Source organism: Aythya fuligula, chromosome 4, assembly GCF_009819795.1.
Source record: "Aythya fuligula isolate bAytFul2 chromosome 4, bAytFul2.pri, whole genome shotgun sequence".
Taxonomy (NCBI): Eukaryota; Metazoa; Chordata; class Aves; order Anseriformes; family Anatidae; genus Aythya; species Aythya fuligula.
This window is the reverse complement of record NC_045562.1, coordinates 57,986,052-58,005,241: the sequence shown is the minus strand read 5'-3', so window position 1 is coordinate 58,005,241 and position 19,190 is coordinate 57,986,052. Positions and strand designations below refer to the sequence as shown.

At 37.3% G+C, this 19,190-nt stretch overlaps 1 protein-coding gene across 1 annotated transcript; it reads left to right on the top strand.

Moving 5' to 3' along the window:
- Positions 1-1,775: 1,775 nt before the first annotated feature.
- On the top strand, positions 1,776-18,087 carry PI4K2B (phosphatidylinositol 4-kinase type 2 beta). The gene is made up of 10 exons (XM_032186359.1): positions 1,776-2,007; positions 4,453-4,610; positions 8,921-9,121; positions 9,700-9,831; positions 11,160-11,313; positions 12,282-12,349; positions 12,692-12,791; positions 14,005-14,138; positions 15,243-15,302; positions 17,518-18,087. The coding sequence occupies exons 1-10, from the start codon at positions 1,776-1,778 to the stop codon at positions 17,689-17,691; spliced, it is 1,413 nt and encodes a 470-aa protein (XP_032042250.1). The 3' UTR covers positions 17,692-18,087.
- The last annotated feature ends 1,103 nt before the right edge of the window (positions 18,088-19,190 follow it).

The window sequence follows — 19,190 nt, the reverse complement described above, 5'->3', positions numbered from 1 at the left end:
TCCCGTTCCAGTGTTTTGACGTGGTGCTCAGATTGGTATTATAAACAAATGAGAATGCAGCCAGTGGGCTAGAATGATAGAGGCACAAGTGTCAGCATGAGGAAAATGATCAAACTTATTCGCATGCTTTAATTGTTAGTAATTTTAGTCCAGGTAGCTAATTGAGAGTGTTAGCTGCTCAGATTTAAAATTAATTGTTTGTTAATAACTATTATGGTGGCGTGTATTTTGTTTAATGATGAGCTGTTGCAACACTTGAACTCTGAACCATTGAAGACTGAGGCAATGTAAAGGCTTTGAGACCAAAACACGGGCAAGTTACGGAATTCTCATTACAATAGCTCAAAAGTAAGCGTTAAGTGTGTGTACACGTACACTAGCATGTGCAGATGGATCCCTAAAGCAGAAGAAATAATTGATGAGTTATTTCTTGTTTACCTTATTCAAGAGAAATAACTCTCAAATCTTTTAGAAACACATGGGTGAGCTGTTCAACAGAATACTAACAACTCACCCGTAACTACTGTAGCTAACGGGAGAGGCACTCTTCCTGAATGATCTGCTGAGCAAAATGTTAAGAGGTCTCTCATTTTAGTCTGCCCTTTTTGCTTGCTTCACGCAGGAAATAAGCAGGACAATTTTCTGCACTGCATGTTGCATCCAGTTGTTGTATACTTCATATACTTGTTTACTGGGCATAAAATGCCTATTCATTTGGAATCATAATTGACTGAATACGTTCGTTTTTAATAGAGAGGAATGGAAACAGAAATGCAAATGTGAACAGATTTTAACAAATGTTACAGATACTAGTAATTACGTAACAACCCAACTTTGTTCCAAAGTCCACTTGCTGACAGGTAATCTGAGACAAAACAAACACCAGTGAAGTATTTCAGCAAGGCTTTATTTTGTTAGTAACTGAGCAAAGTAATTTTCTTTCTATGATCCAGGTAATGTACAGAATGAATCATTATGGCATGAATAATTATGAGAATAATGAATAATAAACACATGCTATTGTTTTAGCTGAGAGCTGCCTCACTCTTGGTACAGTCCAGAGCCTCAGTTCTGTAAAGGAACTCCACGTATGTATTTTTGTGCCGTATTTCACTAACGTCTCTGAGTGCTGTGCTAAGGAAGAATGCCCTTGTATAGGGACATGCATGAGGCTGAGTCCAGGTCACAGCGTGGTGGGGTATGATGGGTGATATAAAGTGAATACTTTACTGAGTTCTTCCAGTTAGAGCATGCCAGGACGGCTGTGGGAAGGTGCAAATAATTATGATATGCTGGTGTTGTTTTCCCTCATTGGGAAGTTGCACTCTGCGGCCTGTGCAGAACATCTTGTAAGGTGGGAAGAGGCGTCCAGGAGCCCATCCAGCTTCGGCTGTGGAGCTGAAGGAGCCGTTTCAGGGCTGTTTGTTGCGTTTTGACGCCCATAGGTGCTACTTCCCCGAGGAGCACCGCGCAGCGCTGCCTCACAGCGCCGCTTCCCTAGCACCTGCTGCTTCCCCCCTTCACGAACACCCCCAGCGGGCCCCTCCCCGTCCCCACGCGGCTTCCCCGGCTCCGTTTCCCCCCAGGACCCTCGAGCCCCGGGCCGTGAGGGGAACCCGCGGGGCTCCCCCCGCCGCCCTCAGCCCCCTGAGGCGGCGGGGGCGGGCAGCGCGCATGCGCGGCGCGGCGGCGGGCCCGGCGGTGGCGGCGAGGCCGCCATGGGGCGCGGCGGAGGGGCCTGAGCCCGGCGGCGCCTCCCCCGTCCCCGTCCCCTCATGGCGGAGCCCGAGGAGCCGCTGCTGCGCCTCGCCGAGCCGCCGCCTCCCGCCGGGCCGCCGGCCCTAGGCAGAGCAGCGCCCGGCGGGGCCGTCAGGCTGAGCGGGGAGCCGCGGGAGGTTGACGACGACGACGAGGAGGAGGAGGAGGAGGAGGAAGGCGCCGAGGGGGATGGCGAGGAGGAGCCCCTGCTGCGGCCCTCCTGGGGCAGGGAGCCGCGCCGCGCCGCAGGTAGGTGCCGGCACCCGGCGGGGCTGCGGGACCTGCCCGGCGTTTGTCTTGCCCTGTCTCCGGATCCCACCTCGCAGAGGGAGAGGGACGGGGGTGAAAGCCCCGAAACGGGCGGGCTCGGTTATGAAACCGAGAAGCTCAACGAGCACGGCTGCTGTGCGGGGTGAGGTGCTGGGGATAACCTGCACAGCCGCTGCCTGCTGCCTCTCCCCCGGCTTCCGAGCTCTCAGCTTCCCGACGGCTCTGCAAGCAGATGGACACCTCGGGGTTAGCTCTTCGGAGAGGGGTTTGTGGCCCTGACCAGGATGTGTTGTCCTAATCATACTATAGGATTTCTTGCCTGAGACAGGGGTAAAAAGAAAGTTTGTTTTGGAAGAACAGTTCGTTTTAAAAGCAACCAACTAACCCTTCCCCACCAATTTGAGCAAAAAAAGCTATGCTAGTAACTTTCCTTTGGGTAGCCATAGGGAGTTTTTGCTAGCATCCTGTGTTTAACCATAAGGAAAACAAGAAAAAAACAGTACTTAACATTTCGCAGTGGAGACGAGAGGCATGTGCCTTGCCCTGCTGGGGCAGTAAGGATGGTGAATGCAGAGCTCTTGAGATCCACCCGAGACCATGTAAGAAAATCTTACAGCAGCATCGTTTCTCTCAGTCTCGTTTCCCTGTCCTCGCCTTTTCTGCCTGTCAGACACCTGAAGGTACAGGGGTCTTTCCTGCTGTTCCCTGGGTCACGTGGAACAAATGCACCAGATGTTATTCGTGGTTATTATTACAACACCGAGACTGTTCTCATAATACAGTTATGGTCAGAACATGCATAGGAAAAGATTGGTTGAAGGGACTACCTTACTAATGTTAAGAGTATAAAGCAAGTTTAGTATTACAGGAACTGTCATGCTACACTGACAAAATATATTGGTTTAGCTTATGTCATTGCTAACTTGATGGAGGAGCAGGTTGAAGTATACACAAGGGTTGTCACCCAAGTGTCATTGGGATGTCTTTGTTCAAATACAGCAGCTTCACAGCCTCAGACCTCATGTGAACTAACTTGAGGCAAGTTAGATGGACAGTTAGCCTGTGGGGGTGAGCCCTGGTCTCCCAGTTGGGGGTTACTGGAAAGAGTCATTTTCACAGCTGTTGCAAGAAGAACCTTGAACACTCAACAACTCTTCAGTTCAGAGACTGTACTAGAAACAAAAAGTGACTGTTACTTGTTTTCACAGTGGAAAATTTGATTATTTTAATCTTTGAAGAAGGAAACCAACTTGGAAGACCCTCCCACTTTCAATAGACACCGGTTCCGAGTCAAGCTGCTTATTTTCATTTGGGGATTATTGGTAAACTGAAAGGAAACTTCTTAAAACTGCCGATGTCCTTGCTTTCAGCCATATGTTTTTGTACGCCCCCGTCGCCGTAGTGATGGCTTTCTAGTAGCACAGTAGCAACACGAACAAATCCTGTTTCAAATATTTTTATCTTGAGCATACAGCATAACATTTTTTTAAAAAATTTTCATTTAATACATTCTTCCTGCAGTTATATTTAATTTAAGAAAACACGTGACTGAAGAATATATTCCCCGAGACAGTAAGGATTTTTATGGTTATAGGTTCTGGAGTTAATGTCAAGGAATTAAAAACTGACTTCTGAGAAAGCTAGCCTAAAGATATGTTGCAGAAATCTTCAGTTTAAAAACTTGCATGCAGAAAAAATGGAAAAAGTTTGAAGAGTAACGCAAGTACTAACACCTGCCAACTGCTTTTCCAGTTAACTTTCTAAATGTCTTGTATACTTGTAGAGCTGATCTTTTTGTCAGTGTGTGAAGAAGTCGTACAAGTAGGCAGTGGTGCTTTAATGCTGGAATGGTGATGGCATGCTGTGCATGACTGGGATGTGGATACCACTTGTCAGCTCTAGGTGTAGCGTACTGCTTTGTGAATAGCATTGTGTCTTAGGAGCAGTTAGCGAACATGCTAGCCAAGCTGTGAGCTGAATAATGTGATACCATTCTAACAGTGGATAATGGACAAGTTCACTCTGTTAGCTGTTTCTACAAATCTTAATAAAAGCAATACATAAATCTTTAGTGCATTCATTCATTCATTCAAACACCCATTTTTATGGGTGTTTTTGATTTTTGTCTCCTTTTTTTTTAGGCTTAATTCTGTAAATAAATCTTTAAAAAATCATTGGAAAGTATAAACACTTTGCAAGGGTAGTCTCAAACGTTGTAAAAGTGTTGTAGATCTGGCTGAAGTTTATTGTATGTGGGTAAATCAGTGGGCAAGCTTGCACTGATTTAGTGGGCTGGATTTTTCAGCCTGCTATTGACAAGGCATTAGCAGGGAAAGTTACTAGTTCTTCTATGTGTTTACTTCTGTTGTTATTCATTCTTAGTGTAAATTGCACTTAAAATTGCTTATTTCCTTATTTTTTCAGGGCACACAGGACACGCTGTTGATATGAATACGTTTTTGGATGATCCAGAATTTGCAGAAATCATTCTGAGAGCAGAGCAAGCTATAGAGTGTGGAGTTTTCCCAGAAAGAATCTCTCAAGGGTCCAGTGGGAGCTACTTTGCTAAGGACCCAAAAGGGGTGAGCAAAATACTTCAAATTCAGAGACTCTAACAACTAATTTTAAAATGAAACTTATAAATTCCTTTTGAATTGAAAGCCTTTTACCTAAAATACTTAATACTTTATGGTATATCAAAATTAATTGTCTTTTATTTAGGATGTTTTTTTCTCTTTGCTCCTATGTGATTGGTAGACAGTCAAGATGAGTGATACAACCAAAACTGCCTTTTTACTTGTATTTGTCTGCTAAATCTTAACTTGGTAGTTTTTGTTTCCTTTTCTTTCCCTTAGTACTAGATGGTACCTTAAATAGATACGATAACATCGAAGAGGTATCCTAAGGTTACTGTGAGACGAAGACGTTAGTTACCTGAATAGATTGCTTGAAAAGTAACTTTTGGGTAGAATTCTTTAATAAGATGACATATTTCTTCACACTTCAGACATACTTTGACACTGTTTTCTTTAAATCAGAAATACTTTGCTTATGGACCTGTTCCAAAAAGTGGAGGACTCCAAAACATTTTCAGCAAATACCAAAAAGACCGTTCCATACACCTTTGATGATTTGTTGTATCCAATTTTAAGTTCCATGAACAATCTTTGGTCTTAGATAGACGCAGATGTTTGTTAATTCTGAAGATCCTATGTGAGGTGGGCATGGAAGCTGTAACACTTCAAGTTTCAAGGTTTTCAGAACACCTTCAAGATCATTTCCTGCATCTCCAAAAAGGTCATTTCCCATTTGTCTAGGGTTTAGCTTAATTTCTTTTTTAACCTTTATTCACATTATTGGTCAGTACAGAATATATTCCTGTTCTGCCACCTACTTTTCGTAGATGTCCAGCTTGTTTTAATGCCAGATCTCTGATGATGGCATTTACACTTTTGAGGCAGTGATTACCTGGCTTAATTCAAATAAATATGTGAATAACTTATGTTGTGTTCTCATTCTAAATTAATTTCTAATGTAAAGTGATAGAACTACCTCTAGAAAATCCAAGAACTGCATGTTCTAGATCAGGCTCTTTGACCAGCAGATGCTTGAGGCTCACAGTGTCCAGGGGCTAATGAGAAAGTAAGCATTGTTTTTGTAACCATAGTGTTTAGGATGGAGCACCTTTTTTCTTTGTTTCTTCCATGGTGATTCTATTGGTTTCATTTCTGTTTTGCAGTGAAGTGTTGGTTTTGTTCCCAGCAGTGACGTGCTTGCCTCTCCCCACTTCATGCAGGTCATTGATTTGAATGCGTCTAAGAGAAGTGAAAACATAAACTAAAAAATCAGTGATTTTTTTTTAGGGAGGCCAGAAAGCTTTCATTGCAAAATATGAAAGTATTTACTAGCATGACTGAGAATAATACTGAATTCCTACCTTGCTTTGAATTTTGCTTTTGTTCTTTTTGCGCTTAAACCTTATCTAAATTTGTTCTCCATATTAAAGGTCTGATTAAAAAAAATCATTTTGCCACTACTGTGACTAGAATGGATCCCGTTTGTAGAATGGATTTCATATCCTGTTTGACAGAGTGTTGCATCATCCTACTTCAGACCAGTTTTGTGACTTGCTTTCTCCTACTCTTCTTGAGTAATCTTCTCGTTATGTGGGAAAGAGCTTATTAAAAGACACACTCAGCCTTCTTACTGGTCAGCTTCTGCAGTGTTTACCCATGCTAATACCAGGTTAGAGCTAAGACGTTGCCACTAGGTCATCTTACTGATTTGATTCTTCCAGAAATATAAAACTAAAGTTGTCTAATTAAAATGATCACCTTTGTGTATTTTATTGGCATAGTTGTATGCTGATAAGCAGCAGTTCAGTACTTCAGCAGCACTCCTGCTGAAATGATGAATATTTCTGCATTTGTTGCTTACTGTGTAACCAGGAAAGAAAAATAGATTGTCTGCTGCAAACACAAACTCTTCTGCAAGGTGTTTCTGACCGTTCACCTCTTAGCTAACTGGGAATGTCAATGGAGCCTGTCTAGAAATTGGTTTTGGCTTGCACAATGAAGGCTGGCCTGCTGGGCTATCTACTTACTGAGCTGTCTGGTTTTACTTTGGTTCTCAACAGCAGTGGCTCTTACTTCAGGGAAAACTTCAAAAACATGCCTAGATTTGATGCTACAGCACAGTGTGGTCCAGGCGAGCACTGGAACAAGCTAAGCTCCTTCTTGGAGCCTTCAATTTGCGGGAAGTGTTACCCAGAGAGTGACTCAGAAAGGAGATATGAATGGCTTGGCATATACTACCATGTACACCGCTGTGTCTGTGGGAAACAAAAAGCTGCCAGCTTTGTTTTGAGCAGGCAGGTACCTGTGATTCACCGGGAATAGTTAAATAGCTTCTTAACATTTCTAAACCTAACGCTGGGGTTTTGACTAAAGTAGTATACCAAGTACATTCAGTTTCCAAAGCATTGTGACTTTTTTAAAAGGCCAATTACTGATGTATTCTGTGCAGAGAACATAGGTTTGCATCTCACACTGTCGCGTTACAGAGAATGCTTATTGTAAACATAAAAGCCTTTTGTGGAGGCCTAAATTGAATAGTAAGTGGTTCCTTGCATAGAATTTGCTTGTGATTCTGAAGGTATTCTTCGAATCACAGATAGCAGCATGTTGTAAGCGTAAGGGAACTTTTGTCACTTTGTTTCCTCTTGATAGGAAGCTTATTTTATAGGATGAATGCAAATAGTGATATTTTATAACTTCTTTATTCTGGTAGTTGATGGGATGAATCCAACCGGATGGACAGGACAGGTGCTGTACTCGTGTCTGGTGGCTGGTGTACTCTGTTTACAAATGCAATGAAGCAAATTCCCTGTAGCTAATCTTGTCCAAAGAAGGATTAAAGGCAGGTCCAGAACAACTAGCTGGTTCATCTCTGTAATCTAGCAGAACAGGCAGTTCATGCAGAAGGATGCTAGTTTCTGACAGCCAGCAAACTTATTTATGTCTTGTAGCGTAAAACAGCTATGAAAACTGTGGTACGGCTACCATCAATGTTTGACTTATTGGGAGAGTCACTTTTTTTGTGAAGATTCAGAAAAATTAATATGTGAAAATATTTTAAATGGTTGTTTTCAATATTTATTAGATACATGTAGGACCATCAGGCTAGAGTTTATCACACATAATTGGAAGGTTATATACATTTCAGTGTAATAATAATCTTGCAGTTTGAGGTTAACAAATATAAAATCGTGTAGGAGGCACCTTGAGAAATCACCTCTTTAAGACAATCCTGCTTTACAGCACAGGCATTAACAGGATTCCTGATGAATGCATAGCTAACCTGTTCTTAGCGGCATCCTGTTTCGGAGACAGCACAACCCAGAATTTTGTTCCAGTCTGGTTCAAAAGAGTTTTTATTTGTATTTTATCTGCTGGGTTTTAAGCATACATGTATGATTTCTTGTTTCATTAACAGTAGATGTGTTGTTGTTCGTTTCTCTATAGCAAGCTGTTGCATGGTTCATTTTGTGTCCCATTCTCTGTTTTTTAGACTAAACAATCTCAGTTCATACAATCTTTCATTATTCACATTTTTCTGCTTATGCTCATTGTTTTTTTCAATTTTCTCTAGTTAGTCCACAGATTTTTTGAAGCATAATGTCCAAAATTGGACACACAACTTTGAGTAATTTTAAGCTTTTTTTCTCAGTGTCTCCAATGAAAATAGTGGCTGATGGTATGAATTGTCAGCATCGAGTCAAGGAATCTACAGCAGTAGTAAATTACACCACTCTTTGGAATTGCAAAGTGCAGTTTTTTATTTTAATCTATTCTAACTAAAAGCAATAAATAAAATGAATACAAAATAAAAAATTGATTATTTGCATTCTGTATATTTGTTGCTTTCCTGGAACCATTTTGTCTCTGTCTGGAATATCTAATCAATCTGGAATGTCTAATCAATCAATCAGGCTGAAACTGCTTTTTGAAGCTACTCTTAAAAGCTCTTTTTTATTCTAAAAGGCCTAAAGGCTTTTTAATTTTGTAAAACTAGTAAATGTTAGCTATTTTTGATTTTCTGTTATAAAGAGTTTAATTTGAGTTTGTGCTACTTCTAGAAAAGCCTTTGGTGACGCATCTATTTGATACATCTTTTATTAGATCTATTATTATCATCTTTTTATTTATTAGATTTATATTGTTTTTTATATATATTTTGTTAGATATAATTTTATGATGTTATCTAAAAATAGTAATTGTAAAATGCAATGTTTAGTGTTTAAAATTATTTTGAAAGCTATTTAACTGAAAGTATTGGTTAATATTTTGCAACTTAAAGCATTCTTAGTTTAGTTTTATATTATTTATCCTAGAAAACTATTGGAGTATTCAAACCAAAATCTGAAGAGCCTTATGGACATCTAAATCCAAAATGGACCAAATATTTTCACAAGATTTGTTGTCCTTGCTGCTTTGGCAGAGGCTGCCTCGTTCCAAATCAGGGATATCTCTCTGAAGCTGGTGCCTATCTTGTAGATGACAAGCTGGGGCTAGGAGTTGTACCCAAAACTAAGGTAAAAGTTCAAATACATAAATTATTGAATGCAAATATATGGTCACAGTTGTGTCGGTCTCTGGACTGTGGTTGTGAAGACATCTTTGTGTATCATGCTTTAGCCCTGAGTCAGTTACAAACTATTTTAAGTCCTAGTGTACAGTGGTTTAGCATAGAAGTGACTGTATGATACAGTCAGTGTATGAAAACAGACAGTGGCTGTATGTTTTTTGTTTTATAGGGTAAGTCTGAGAGCTTAATTCTTTTTTTTTTTTTTTTTTTTTTTTTTTTTATATAATTTAGCTTTTAGTATTTTCTTGTATTTTTGTGCTTAGTGATTTGGTGTGAAACATCAGGATTGCAAATAGCAGCATATAAAGATTCCAATTTAAATGTGTTTCATCACATTTCTGTTTGGGATATGTAAAATAGCAAATATTCACCTTTTCCTATTAAACTTGCCTGTTAGAAATGCCTGATGCTTCCTTCTTGTTTTCTTGGCAACTGAGCATAAAATTTTCTGTTAATCTATAAAGAAAATGATAAAGAACTGTGCTGTGTTTTTATCATTTGTAATGGATGTTTTCATATTTTAAGGTTGTCTGGCTTGTCAGTGAGACCTTTAATTACAGTGCAATAGATCGTGCAAAGTCAAGAGGAAAAAAATATGCTTTAGAGAAAGTGCCAAAAGTTGGTAAAAAATTTAATCGAATTGGACTACCTCCTAAGGTAAGATTATAGATAAGTGATCTGTGCTTAATCATACAAAACCTTGAATAATAAAAAACCCTTAAAGAGTAGAAGAAAAACCTTGTTGCCTATTTAAAAAACTATTTCTGAAAGATTGATGGTTGATATAACTGTTACTAGGCAAAACCTGACCAGTATTACATTGTTTCTTTTCTTAGACTATATTTATGATCCAGCCAATTTTTATATCAGTTTGCAGTCTAGTTTTTCTGTTGGAGGAGAAAAGCACATTAAAATACTGTACTTTCTGCTTTTCTTGAGTGCATAGTGATATTCCCTTCAGTGTCTTTTTTTTTATATTGTGTAATTGTTTCTCCCATTGATAGTTATCTATTTCTTTCATATTTCCTAAATCTTTCTCCCCCTTCTATTTGTTTTCTTCTTTTAGGTATCCTATTGTTACGTTCATCCTACCTTCCTTCTTGTGTCCATTACTTCATGACAAAAACCTCACATCTTTCTTGTATCCCCAGAATCTCACCACAGTGTCTACTCCTAATCTTTTAAAACACAGATTATGCACAGCTTTGGTACTTGTCATTTCCAGCAATTTTGATTCATGTGACACGTTATACAAGCTGGTATCAGCATGGTTACTTGACACACTGTATATTCATCCACATCTCAGCATGTGTGCATCTCTCTGTGTTTTATGTCTCAAATATAATCCCTCTTTTGAATTTTAATCTTGAGCATCTTTGCTGTTGCCCACATATATGGAGTCTATTCCACCTGTAGTTTTCTTCCCTGGACTCTTGGGAAATGTATTTCACCAATTTTCATGCAAAAAGTATCTGTCTTGGAAAAAAATAACTAAAGCTGCTGGTCTCATCAATGAACATAAACGCTTTTCAGAGAGGAAGAATTTTCTGCTGTAAATTTTGGTGAGTTTCCCGTGAACTAATAAACCAAGTATTCCCAATGAAAGAGAATAGACTGTATTTCTTCCTCTTTTCTTGAAATATTGCTCATAATACCAGAGGTTCATTTATGTTGATCTTTCTGGCTACATTTTGTTCATGGTAAACTCAGTGAGTACTTAAAAACACATTAACAAACAAACCAAACAAAAAAAAAATACTAAGGACAGAAGTCTTTTTTAGAATTTAGGAGTGAAAAAGAGAACACTTAATCTTTTTTTTTTTTTTTTTTTTATATGTATATCACTCCTGCTAGGTGGTTCTGTGTAATATTTCCAGTGTTATATACTTTAAAAGGATATCCTTTCAATTTTTCTGTTAATGTTAAAATTATTTAAATGGGCCTATGTGGGAGTGTTTTCCAAATACAGTTCATTAATGTTTCAGGTTGGCTCCTTCCAGCTGTTTGTTGAAGGATATAAGGAAGCTGACTACTGGCTCAGGAAGTTTGAAACTGATCCTTTACCTGAAAACACACGGAAAGAATTCCAGTCACAGTTTGAAAGATTGGTTATCTTAGATTATGTCATCAGAAATACAGGTATCATAGTGTCCTGCAGTATGTCCCTATCCTCTTGATACAGAAATTGTAAATAATGCTGACTGAAAGCTATCAATGAAGGCTTTAACGCATTTCAAATGTTTGTCTTGCAAGTGAAGGCCAGAATGCTGCATTTAAAACTTCTTCAAAACCACAGAACTTCAGATGCAAACATTACTTATTAGAATATGATGAAATCCAAACAACTTTGTGTTGGATCAACATTAAATATTAGAATGACTATATCCAAACAATATTTTTTATTTAAGAATTGAAAAACAAATACTTCTTTCATGATACTTCAGTTATGTCAGTAGGCTATTAACTAGCTGTTTCCCCAAATTAGGTTAAGGGATGGTGGGGTTTCAGGATAAGAGAAGCCACAACTACCATTCCTTTTATTTATGCTAAGTTGGATGCCATTAACAGCACACTTTCACATCAGTGCAAAATGCTTTGTATTCGTTGTGACCAGGCACTGAAGTACAGCTGCAATGTGTCTGTGTTCTCCTGGGTTCATGTTTCTTTCACTCAGCAGCTGAGATTCATCTTTTTACTTTGTGGGTGATTTATTTTTCCTCTAAAATGCAAAGGCAGTTTTATTGAAGTGTTTCCTTTGTTGCTTCACCTGAGCTGTGCATCTGTAGTGTTCTTCAGGCATGCCAGCACCCAAGGATATTTCTTTATTGATGTTTTACTGTATATTCACCCAGTTAGGGAACCTAAAGAAGTAATATATAGTTAAGAATGCTTGGTAAATTTTCAGTCATTCCAGGAAATCAGTTACCTTAAAGGTTTTATTAAAGGTAAGACTTGTTGATTTGGGGGAGGGGGAGTGGGTGGAGGTGAACAGTTTTGCCTGACTCCTTTGGTAAATCGTCAGTTTACAATATTAGTCTTTTTATATAATTTTAGATGCTGATTACTTTGTAAATGACATGTTGTGACATGCATTTTCTTGTTTAAAGACAGAGGTAATGATAACTGGTTAGTCAGATATGAAAAACAAGATGATGGGCCTGATCTGTCAGATAAGGTAAGAAAATACTCTGAAACACTCTGAATTGTTCTGTATCTTGATTTTGCCTGGGATTAAGTAAATGGCTTTAATTCTGGTACATAGTCCTAAGAAATCTGATACTGCAAATTATTCTAGGCAAAGTGAATGGAAACGCTATTTGGATTAGACTAGTCTGAACAGAGCACTGCTGGAAGTTATTTTTGTTCTTTTTTTCTAGTTTGAACTATAGTAATAAAACTGTCTGCTGTTTCTGAAGTACATTTCTACAGCTATTTCTGTGGTGATTATCTTGTATTTTATTGTATATCACTATTTTTATAATCACACAAGCATCGCTTTAAAATATTCCTTCCCTAGGATATCCAGTGGACTGTAACTGAAGAATCTACTATTAAAATTGCTGCAATTGACAATGGCTTAGCATTTCCTTTTAAGCATCCTGATGAGTGGAGGGCATGTAAGTATTGCATTCTTCAATATTTTTGGGAGAGTAACTTCTAAATAAGTATTTGCAGTCTGGTTTCATAGTTCCTTACTTTTATAACCCATCACTGTAGTTATATATTGAACCTTTACATAATGGCATACTTTACTTCAGAAAGTTATCAACAAATTATATTTCTGCAGTGGTATATGCAGTTCCATCCTTGTTAATGTGTTTTTTTTAACCCTTAGAACAGTGTGTAAACTGGTAGTGGAACTGAAAAAATAAGTGTTTCTCACATTTTTCTCTTAATGTCATAGAAAATGGCTTGAGTGTAAGGATAAGCAAATTTTCTATTTCAAAAGTATTTTAAGGGTACTGTTATAAGTGAATAAGCAGACAATCTGCATGTTGTTTTTGCTTGTCTTCAGCTTTAGCTTAGCAATCTCCAGTTAATACTATGGCCAAGCAGATTGGATATTGACGTTTCTAATAATTCTAGATTGCGTCTGAAAACATCTCTGACTACTTAGAGTTTAGAGGGAAGTGCCTGGCAGGGCTTACAATTATTTGTCTGACCTATTAGCCAAACAGGTAATTATGACTTAAGTGTGGGCTAGTTTTATGGGTAAAAGGCTAGCTAATTACCCCACTCACAGCTCTGTGTAGTCCTAGACATCTTGATACTCAATAGCTGCTGTCCCAGGTATGTCTCTGCTACAGTCAATTCTGCAGACATGGCAATGCCTCCTTCCCTTAAAGGTAGGAGGAAACACAGCAATGCTTGCCTTCTCTTGAAAAAGCTGATTAATAGCAGCTACGTGAAAAGTTCAGAATATTTCTCTCAGTGTACTTAGAAAAAGACATCTTAATAAAAACAAAAGATTGTTAAAAATAGGTACTTCTTTGTTCTTCAGTATGAACTGAACATCTGATAGGTTTCTGATTGTAGCCGTTATTTTATTCCAGAGGAAACTGCATTACTGCACAAGGAGAAAGTCTCTACTTCTGTTTACAGTATTTAGTTATTGCTTAAACTAAATACTTAAAATATGTTTTCACTGTTTGGAAAAAAGCTAAGTAGCTGCTTTTGTAATTGCATCCAGATGAGGTGTGTGGTAACAGGCAATGCTGTGAAAAAGTGTGTGTTACTGTAAGTTTTGGGAGGGAACACAGCAGTGGTAAGCATTGAAAAATTTAATTTTTGCCTGTTGTTAATCTGAAAATATGTTTTACCTACGTCTAGATCCCTTTCACTGGGCTTGGCTTCCTCAAGCACAAGTTCCCTTCTCTCAGGAGACCAGAGACTTAGTTCTTCCTCGCATCTCTGATATGAACTTCGTACAGGATCTCTGTGAAGATCTTCATGAGCTATTTAAGGTGAGTAGGGTACCCCGAATTTGGCGTTAGTGAGGTACCGAACTGTTCCATTTCAAGTCTTAGCTGTTTTTTCTTGTTATGATTTTAACTTGTGTATGCCATGAAGTAGCTTTAATACTGGCATGGGTTTATATAATTAGAGGAAACTGTCACCATTGTGATTATTCAGCCCGTCTGAGAACATAATTATGTTTTTATATATTTAAGTATCACATAATTGAGGCTAGTTAATTTTTATATCACAAATGTCTGTAACGATTCCATTTAACATACCTCTGTAGTGTGTATACACTTAAACTGTATCAGCCCAAGAAATCTTACGTTTAATATAACTTACAGTACCTGTATACCTTTTACATACTTTTATTGTGTAAAGCTGATACTGAAATCTTGACCATTGCTATTTTAAATGAGTTTTCAAGTGAAAATATTGTCAAATTTATTTTAAAGATACTGAAACTGTGCTACAATATTGACGTGTAATGGAATCTTCTTGTCTGAAACATTCCGTAAACAGTTTTGTGTTTTGGTAGAGAACTTGTAATATTCACTAACGTATCTCATGATCATTTGGATTATTCCACTTGAACGGGGTGGAAAAAAATATGTAATTTCAAACTTAATGAAAATGCAGCAGTAATTTGAAAGCTAGATCCTGAAATGCTGGCACTAATGTTTGCATCTGACTCATCTACGGTCAAAGTGACTCTGGGTTTTCTGTTAAACCCAATAGAATTTGAAGGATTTAATAAAACTGGAGGAGGAAGTGGTGTTCCATTTGCAGAGTAAGGGTGTGGGTCCAAGTAGTTTAACACTGGCATTTAATACATAGGTAGGCTGGCTTAAATGGTGTTTATCGATATATTCTACTTTTCTATTTTCTTTATCAATATTCTATTGATATATTCTACTTTTATGATATAGTAAATTGTTCGTTTTCATATATGCAAATTTTCTGCAATAAGTGGACTCTTCTGAAATTTATTGTCTTGGCAAATATGACCATGCATAAGAAGAATATGTTTCATTTGCATGCCAAATGCATAGCTGAAAACAAATGGGTCATTTTCTATAGTAAGTGTGTCTTTTTTGTTTTTAACAAAGACTGATAAAGGATTTGACAAGGCTACTTTTGAAAACCAAATGTCTGTTATGAGGGGGCAGGTAAGACTGCATTTTAAAAAATATCTATATATTTAATATGTCGTCACTTCTCAGATGTTAATTTTTGTATCTTGGGGGTGGGAGGTACACAAACTCCTATACATTTGAAAGACACTTGAAGGTCTTTTCATCTAAGACTAAATTTTGTTCTAGGGGTTGTTCTTACTGGCATATACTCAAGACAACAGCACATACTGTTGTTTGTTTTTTTTTTTTTCTTCTATAACAGATTTTCTAAAATGTTAATTGGAGGTTTGTTTGTTTGGTTTTTTGGGGGAGGCGGTTGGAGGCGGGGAATGGAGATGTACATACCTGTATATGCTTAGAAGGTATTTTAAAAAACAACCCACCAAAGAATAGTCGTAATAGTCATGGAAAAAAATGGTGGGGAATTTAGGTATGTTACTAAATATGTCTTAATTTTGGAGGATTAACTTCATTAATGTCTTACAAGGAAGAAATAAGGTAATAGAATTTCTTCATCCTAGCAGATGTCAGAACCAGTGATTAGCAAAGTAACTCAGGTATTTCCAGATTAGAAATTTGGTGACAATTGAAGCAAGGGAAGAAGAGGTTTTCTCCATCTCCTTGCTGCTTTAAAATTGGTGTGATATGCTAGAAAACAAGCTTTAAATAAAACTTAAATGTAATTCATTGTAGAATAAGCTAGGCATAAGCCAGTGATTTGTGAAAACAAGGGAATTGGACTAGATGAATTAATACTCCTTTTAGCCCTGAATTTACTGAAACTGACTTCTGTATTCTGAAATTCAACATGGGTACTTTAAAGGCAGACATTCACAGTTCCAGGAGTGGCCTAATCTGACCTTCTTTCCTATACCAGGAAGTGCCTTGTACAAGACTACTGTTCTTAGTTAAACATAGTCTTGGTTAACATTAGTTGTGTGTGCTAGCTAAAACCCAACAAACCTTATTCCATTTAATTATTAATAGTTATTTCTGAAATAATTATTTGGATAAGTTTGTGCAGTTGGTGGAAGTATGCTGAAGTATTCATCTTAAACTGGGTTAAGTGGCTTTTTTGTGATGAGTCGATTGGCTACAGGGAATCTGTTATTTAAGAAAATGCTACAGGGAAAAAGCTAATCTCTCTAATTGAGAGAGATCTAGCTAAGGATGTCTAAATTTATTATCTCCTAAAAAGGCTGAGTGTGGACCCTTTCTTCCAACGTTTTTCTTGAAGTGGATTTAAAAATTTAAAATTTAGAATTAAAAAAAACCTTTTCTACCTTTGCAAGAATGTGTCACTGCAAAGGATGCCTTCTAGCAATGATATCTAGACTTGCTTTTGGTGTAAAAACCAAAGTATGTTTCAAGTAAGCTTATAGAAAAGTCAGATAACTAGATTGATTATGAAAGAAGATAGTAATTGGCTATTCTGCAAAGCAGTCTTAACTAAAATACCTGTTAAAATACGTTGTTAAAAAAGAAGAACCTAGTAGATAAACATAAGAATGATAAAGAGCAATGTATTTTGTATGTCAGGCTTCAGGTGACTTTAAATCTGAGGAACTGGAAGTCATTAGAAGCATGTTGTGAAGCAGGGGAAAAATTCTGGGAAGAGTTTCAAACCCAGCTTAAAACAATTCTCAAAAATATAGCAATTATGCAACTGATCCCATGATCCTAGGAATCCTATGGAGGATTGCCTTAAAACTTAGGAAATGTGAGTGAAAAGAGGAGTTTTAGAAGAGCTGATTTGCATTAAGCCATGCTAAGGATTTTCTGTCAGGGTTCTTCAGCCATGGAAGTGTGAAATGAACAGAAGGTCAGTGAGTTGCAAAAGGAAACAGACATTGTGCCAGAGGGGAAAAGAAGGGGTTGAGATTACAGCTAAAGTATGTCAGCAAAATTGAATTTGAATGCTTGCTGTAGTTTACAGTAAGGATAATATTGAACATGGAGTAAATTATCCGGGTTGTGAGTACTGAAGTTTTAGAAGTAGTAATTTACTTGTAGATTTGTCTACAATACTTTATAAAAATTGAAAGAGTATTAACATAATTAGAGTAAGATAGTCAAATAGCAGTTGGGTGTCACAATGTTAACAAATAAGGTATTTCTACTTGGAATTGATAAATCAATTCTGTAGAAGACTGTGTTATTGAATAAAATGAGTGACAGCTAAACCTATAAGCCTGTTAGCCACAGATGAACTTGTGTGCCCTCACCTCACCTGCTTTTACTCTTTTAGATACTAAACCTTACTCAGGCATTAAAGGATGGAAAAAGTCCCATTCAGCTTGTTCAGATGCCACGTGTGATTGTGGAGCGAAGTAGCACTGGAAGTCAGGGCCGAATTGTTCATCTGAGTAACGCATTCACACAGACCTTTCATAGCAGGAAGCCTTTCTTTTCCTCCTGGTAGCAACAGAAATATATGGGAAGAGTAAGCTTCTCTAACTGTAGTAAGCTACTTCTGTGTAAAGGCTCTGCAATAATGTACTTCTGCTGTATACCAAGAGCTCCGACTGCCGACACCTCAGAACTTAAATTCTAAAAGACTTAAGAAATGTATTTTGAATGTAATAAGTTTACAATTTTTGTGTCAAAATTGTGAATTCATATGTCAGGGAATGAGAAGAACTTGTCCATACTGTATTTTTATAGGTTAAATTAATGTATTCTGAATAATACTAAAGGGAAGATGCACAGTTTACATATGCTGAGAAACTGCTTTTGAATACAACAGGAATTCTTTTTGTTTAGTATAAATGTGAGAACCCTATCAATTTCTTTTTATATGCTCTTTAAAAAAAAAAAAAAGTGCAGAATGTTATCTTTGTGAAAATGCTTTTCCTTGGAATTTCTTCCTGATGTTTTAAGCTGTTTGTAGATTTTTCATAGGCTAGTTACTTGAAAAAAGTCATGCACTTAAGAAAATAATAATAAAAAAAAACTGCTATAGAGACACAAGTGAAAGAAAGGGAGAAGGGAAAATATGCTTCATGTAGACTTTTTTTTTGCACATGGGGACCAAAAATGGTTAAATAGTTTTCAGTTGAATTATAGCAAAATTCATCCCCAGTAAGTACACACAGTTTCTACTGTGACAAACTGAACTGAGTGTACATTTCAAAGGGTGAAGCTTCACCTGTAGCTTTTAGAACTCGTGTATTTAATTACACGTATAGAAAATGTGAGATTTTTGTTGTGATGGATCTATGAAGAAGAATTGCACAATGTTACAGGTTGGATTTTCAATATGAATATAAATGTGTTCATCAGTCACCAAAGTGGTTCTTCACTGTTAATGACAGAAGCACTATTCATCTCAAAGCCTGTCTGCCTTCTGAGTTTCTATCCAAACACACTATTATTTTTTGACTGGAAGAAAAAAAAACTGTAATACATAGAGCACAGAGACTTATAATTGGACTCTTAGCAATGTCATGCTTATTTGCCAATTTTCATTTGTGTTTAAGTTGTGTCTTAAGACTTGATGGTCATGCTTCTAGATCCGTGGCTTATGTTACATGATAAATATTTTGGTAATTTTCTGGACAGTGAAGACTGGGAATGGGAGAAAAATTGCTGCTTTTATGAAACCTTCAGTATTTCAGACATTGCTGTATTTTGTAATTCTAAGCAATACTGTTGAACTCAAATAATAAAATGCTTGTATTTTATATAATTTTGAGTGGATGTAAATATTAATGTAGCATGTTAGCAATTCACTTGATTAACTGAATTGTTTAAGCCTTAAATGTAAAACTTACTGTGCGGTGGAGTTCAAAATGAGACTGAAATGACCACCTTTATAAACTTTCCATGATTTGTTTTTATCCAAACAGTTTATTAAAATTTAAAGAAGGTATTTATGTACCAGTCGTCCGACTGAAGAAAATAAATGTCATAGTTGAAAAT

What these genes read in the sequence shown, in the direction of transcription:
- PI4K2B (XM_032186359.1), top strand. Translation starts at nt 1,776, where the DNA reads ATGGCGGAGCCCGAGGAGCCGCTGCTGCGCCTCGCCGAGCCGCCGCCT. An exon ending in TTGCTAAGGACCCAAAAGGG is followed by an intron (nt 4,611 to 8,920) that starts GTGAGCAAAATA and finishes TATTTATCCTAG; the next exon opens with AAAACTATTGGAGTATTCAA. An exon ending in TCCTGATGAGTGGAGGGCAT is followed by an intron (nt 12,792 to 14,004) that starts GTAAGTATTGCA and finishes ACCTACGTCTAG; the next exon opens with ATCCCTTTCACTGGGCTTGG.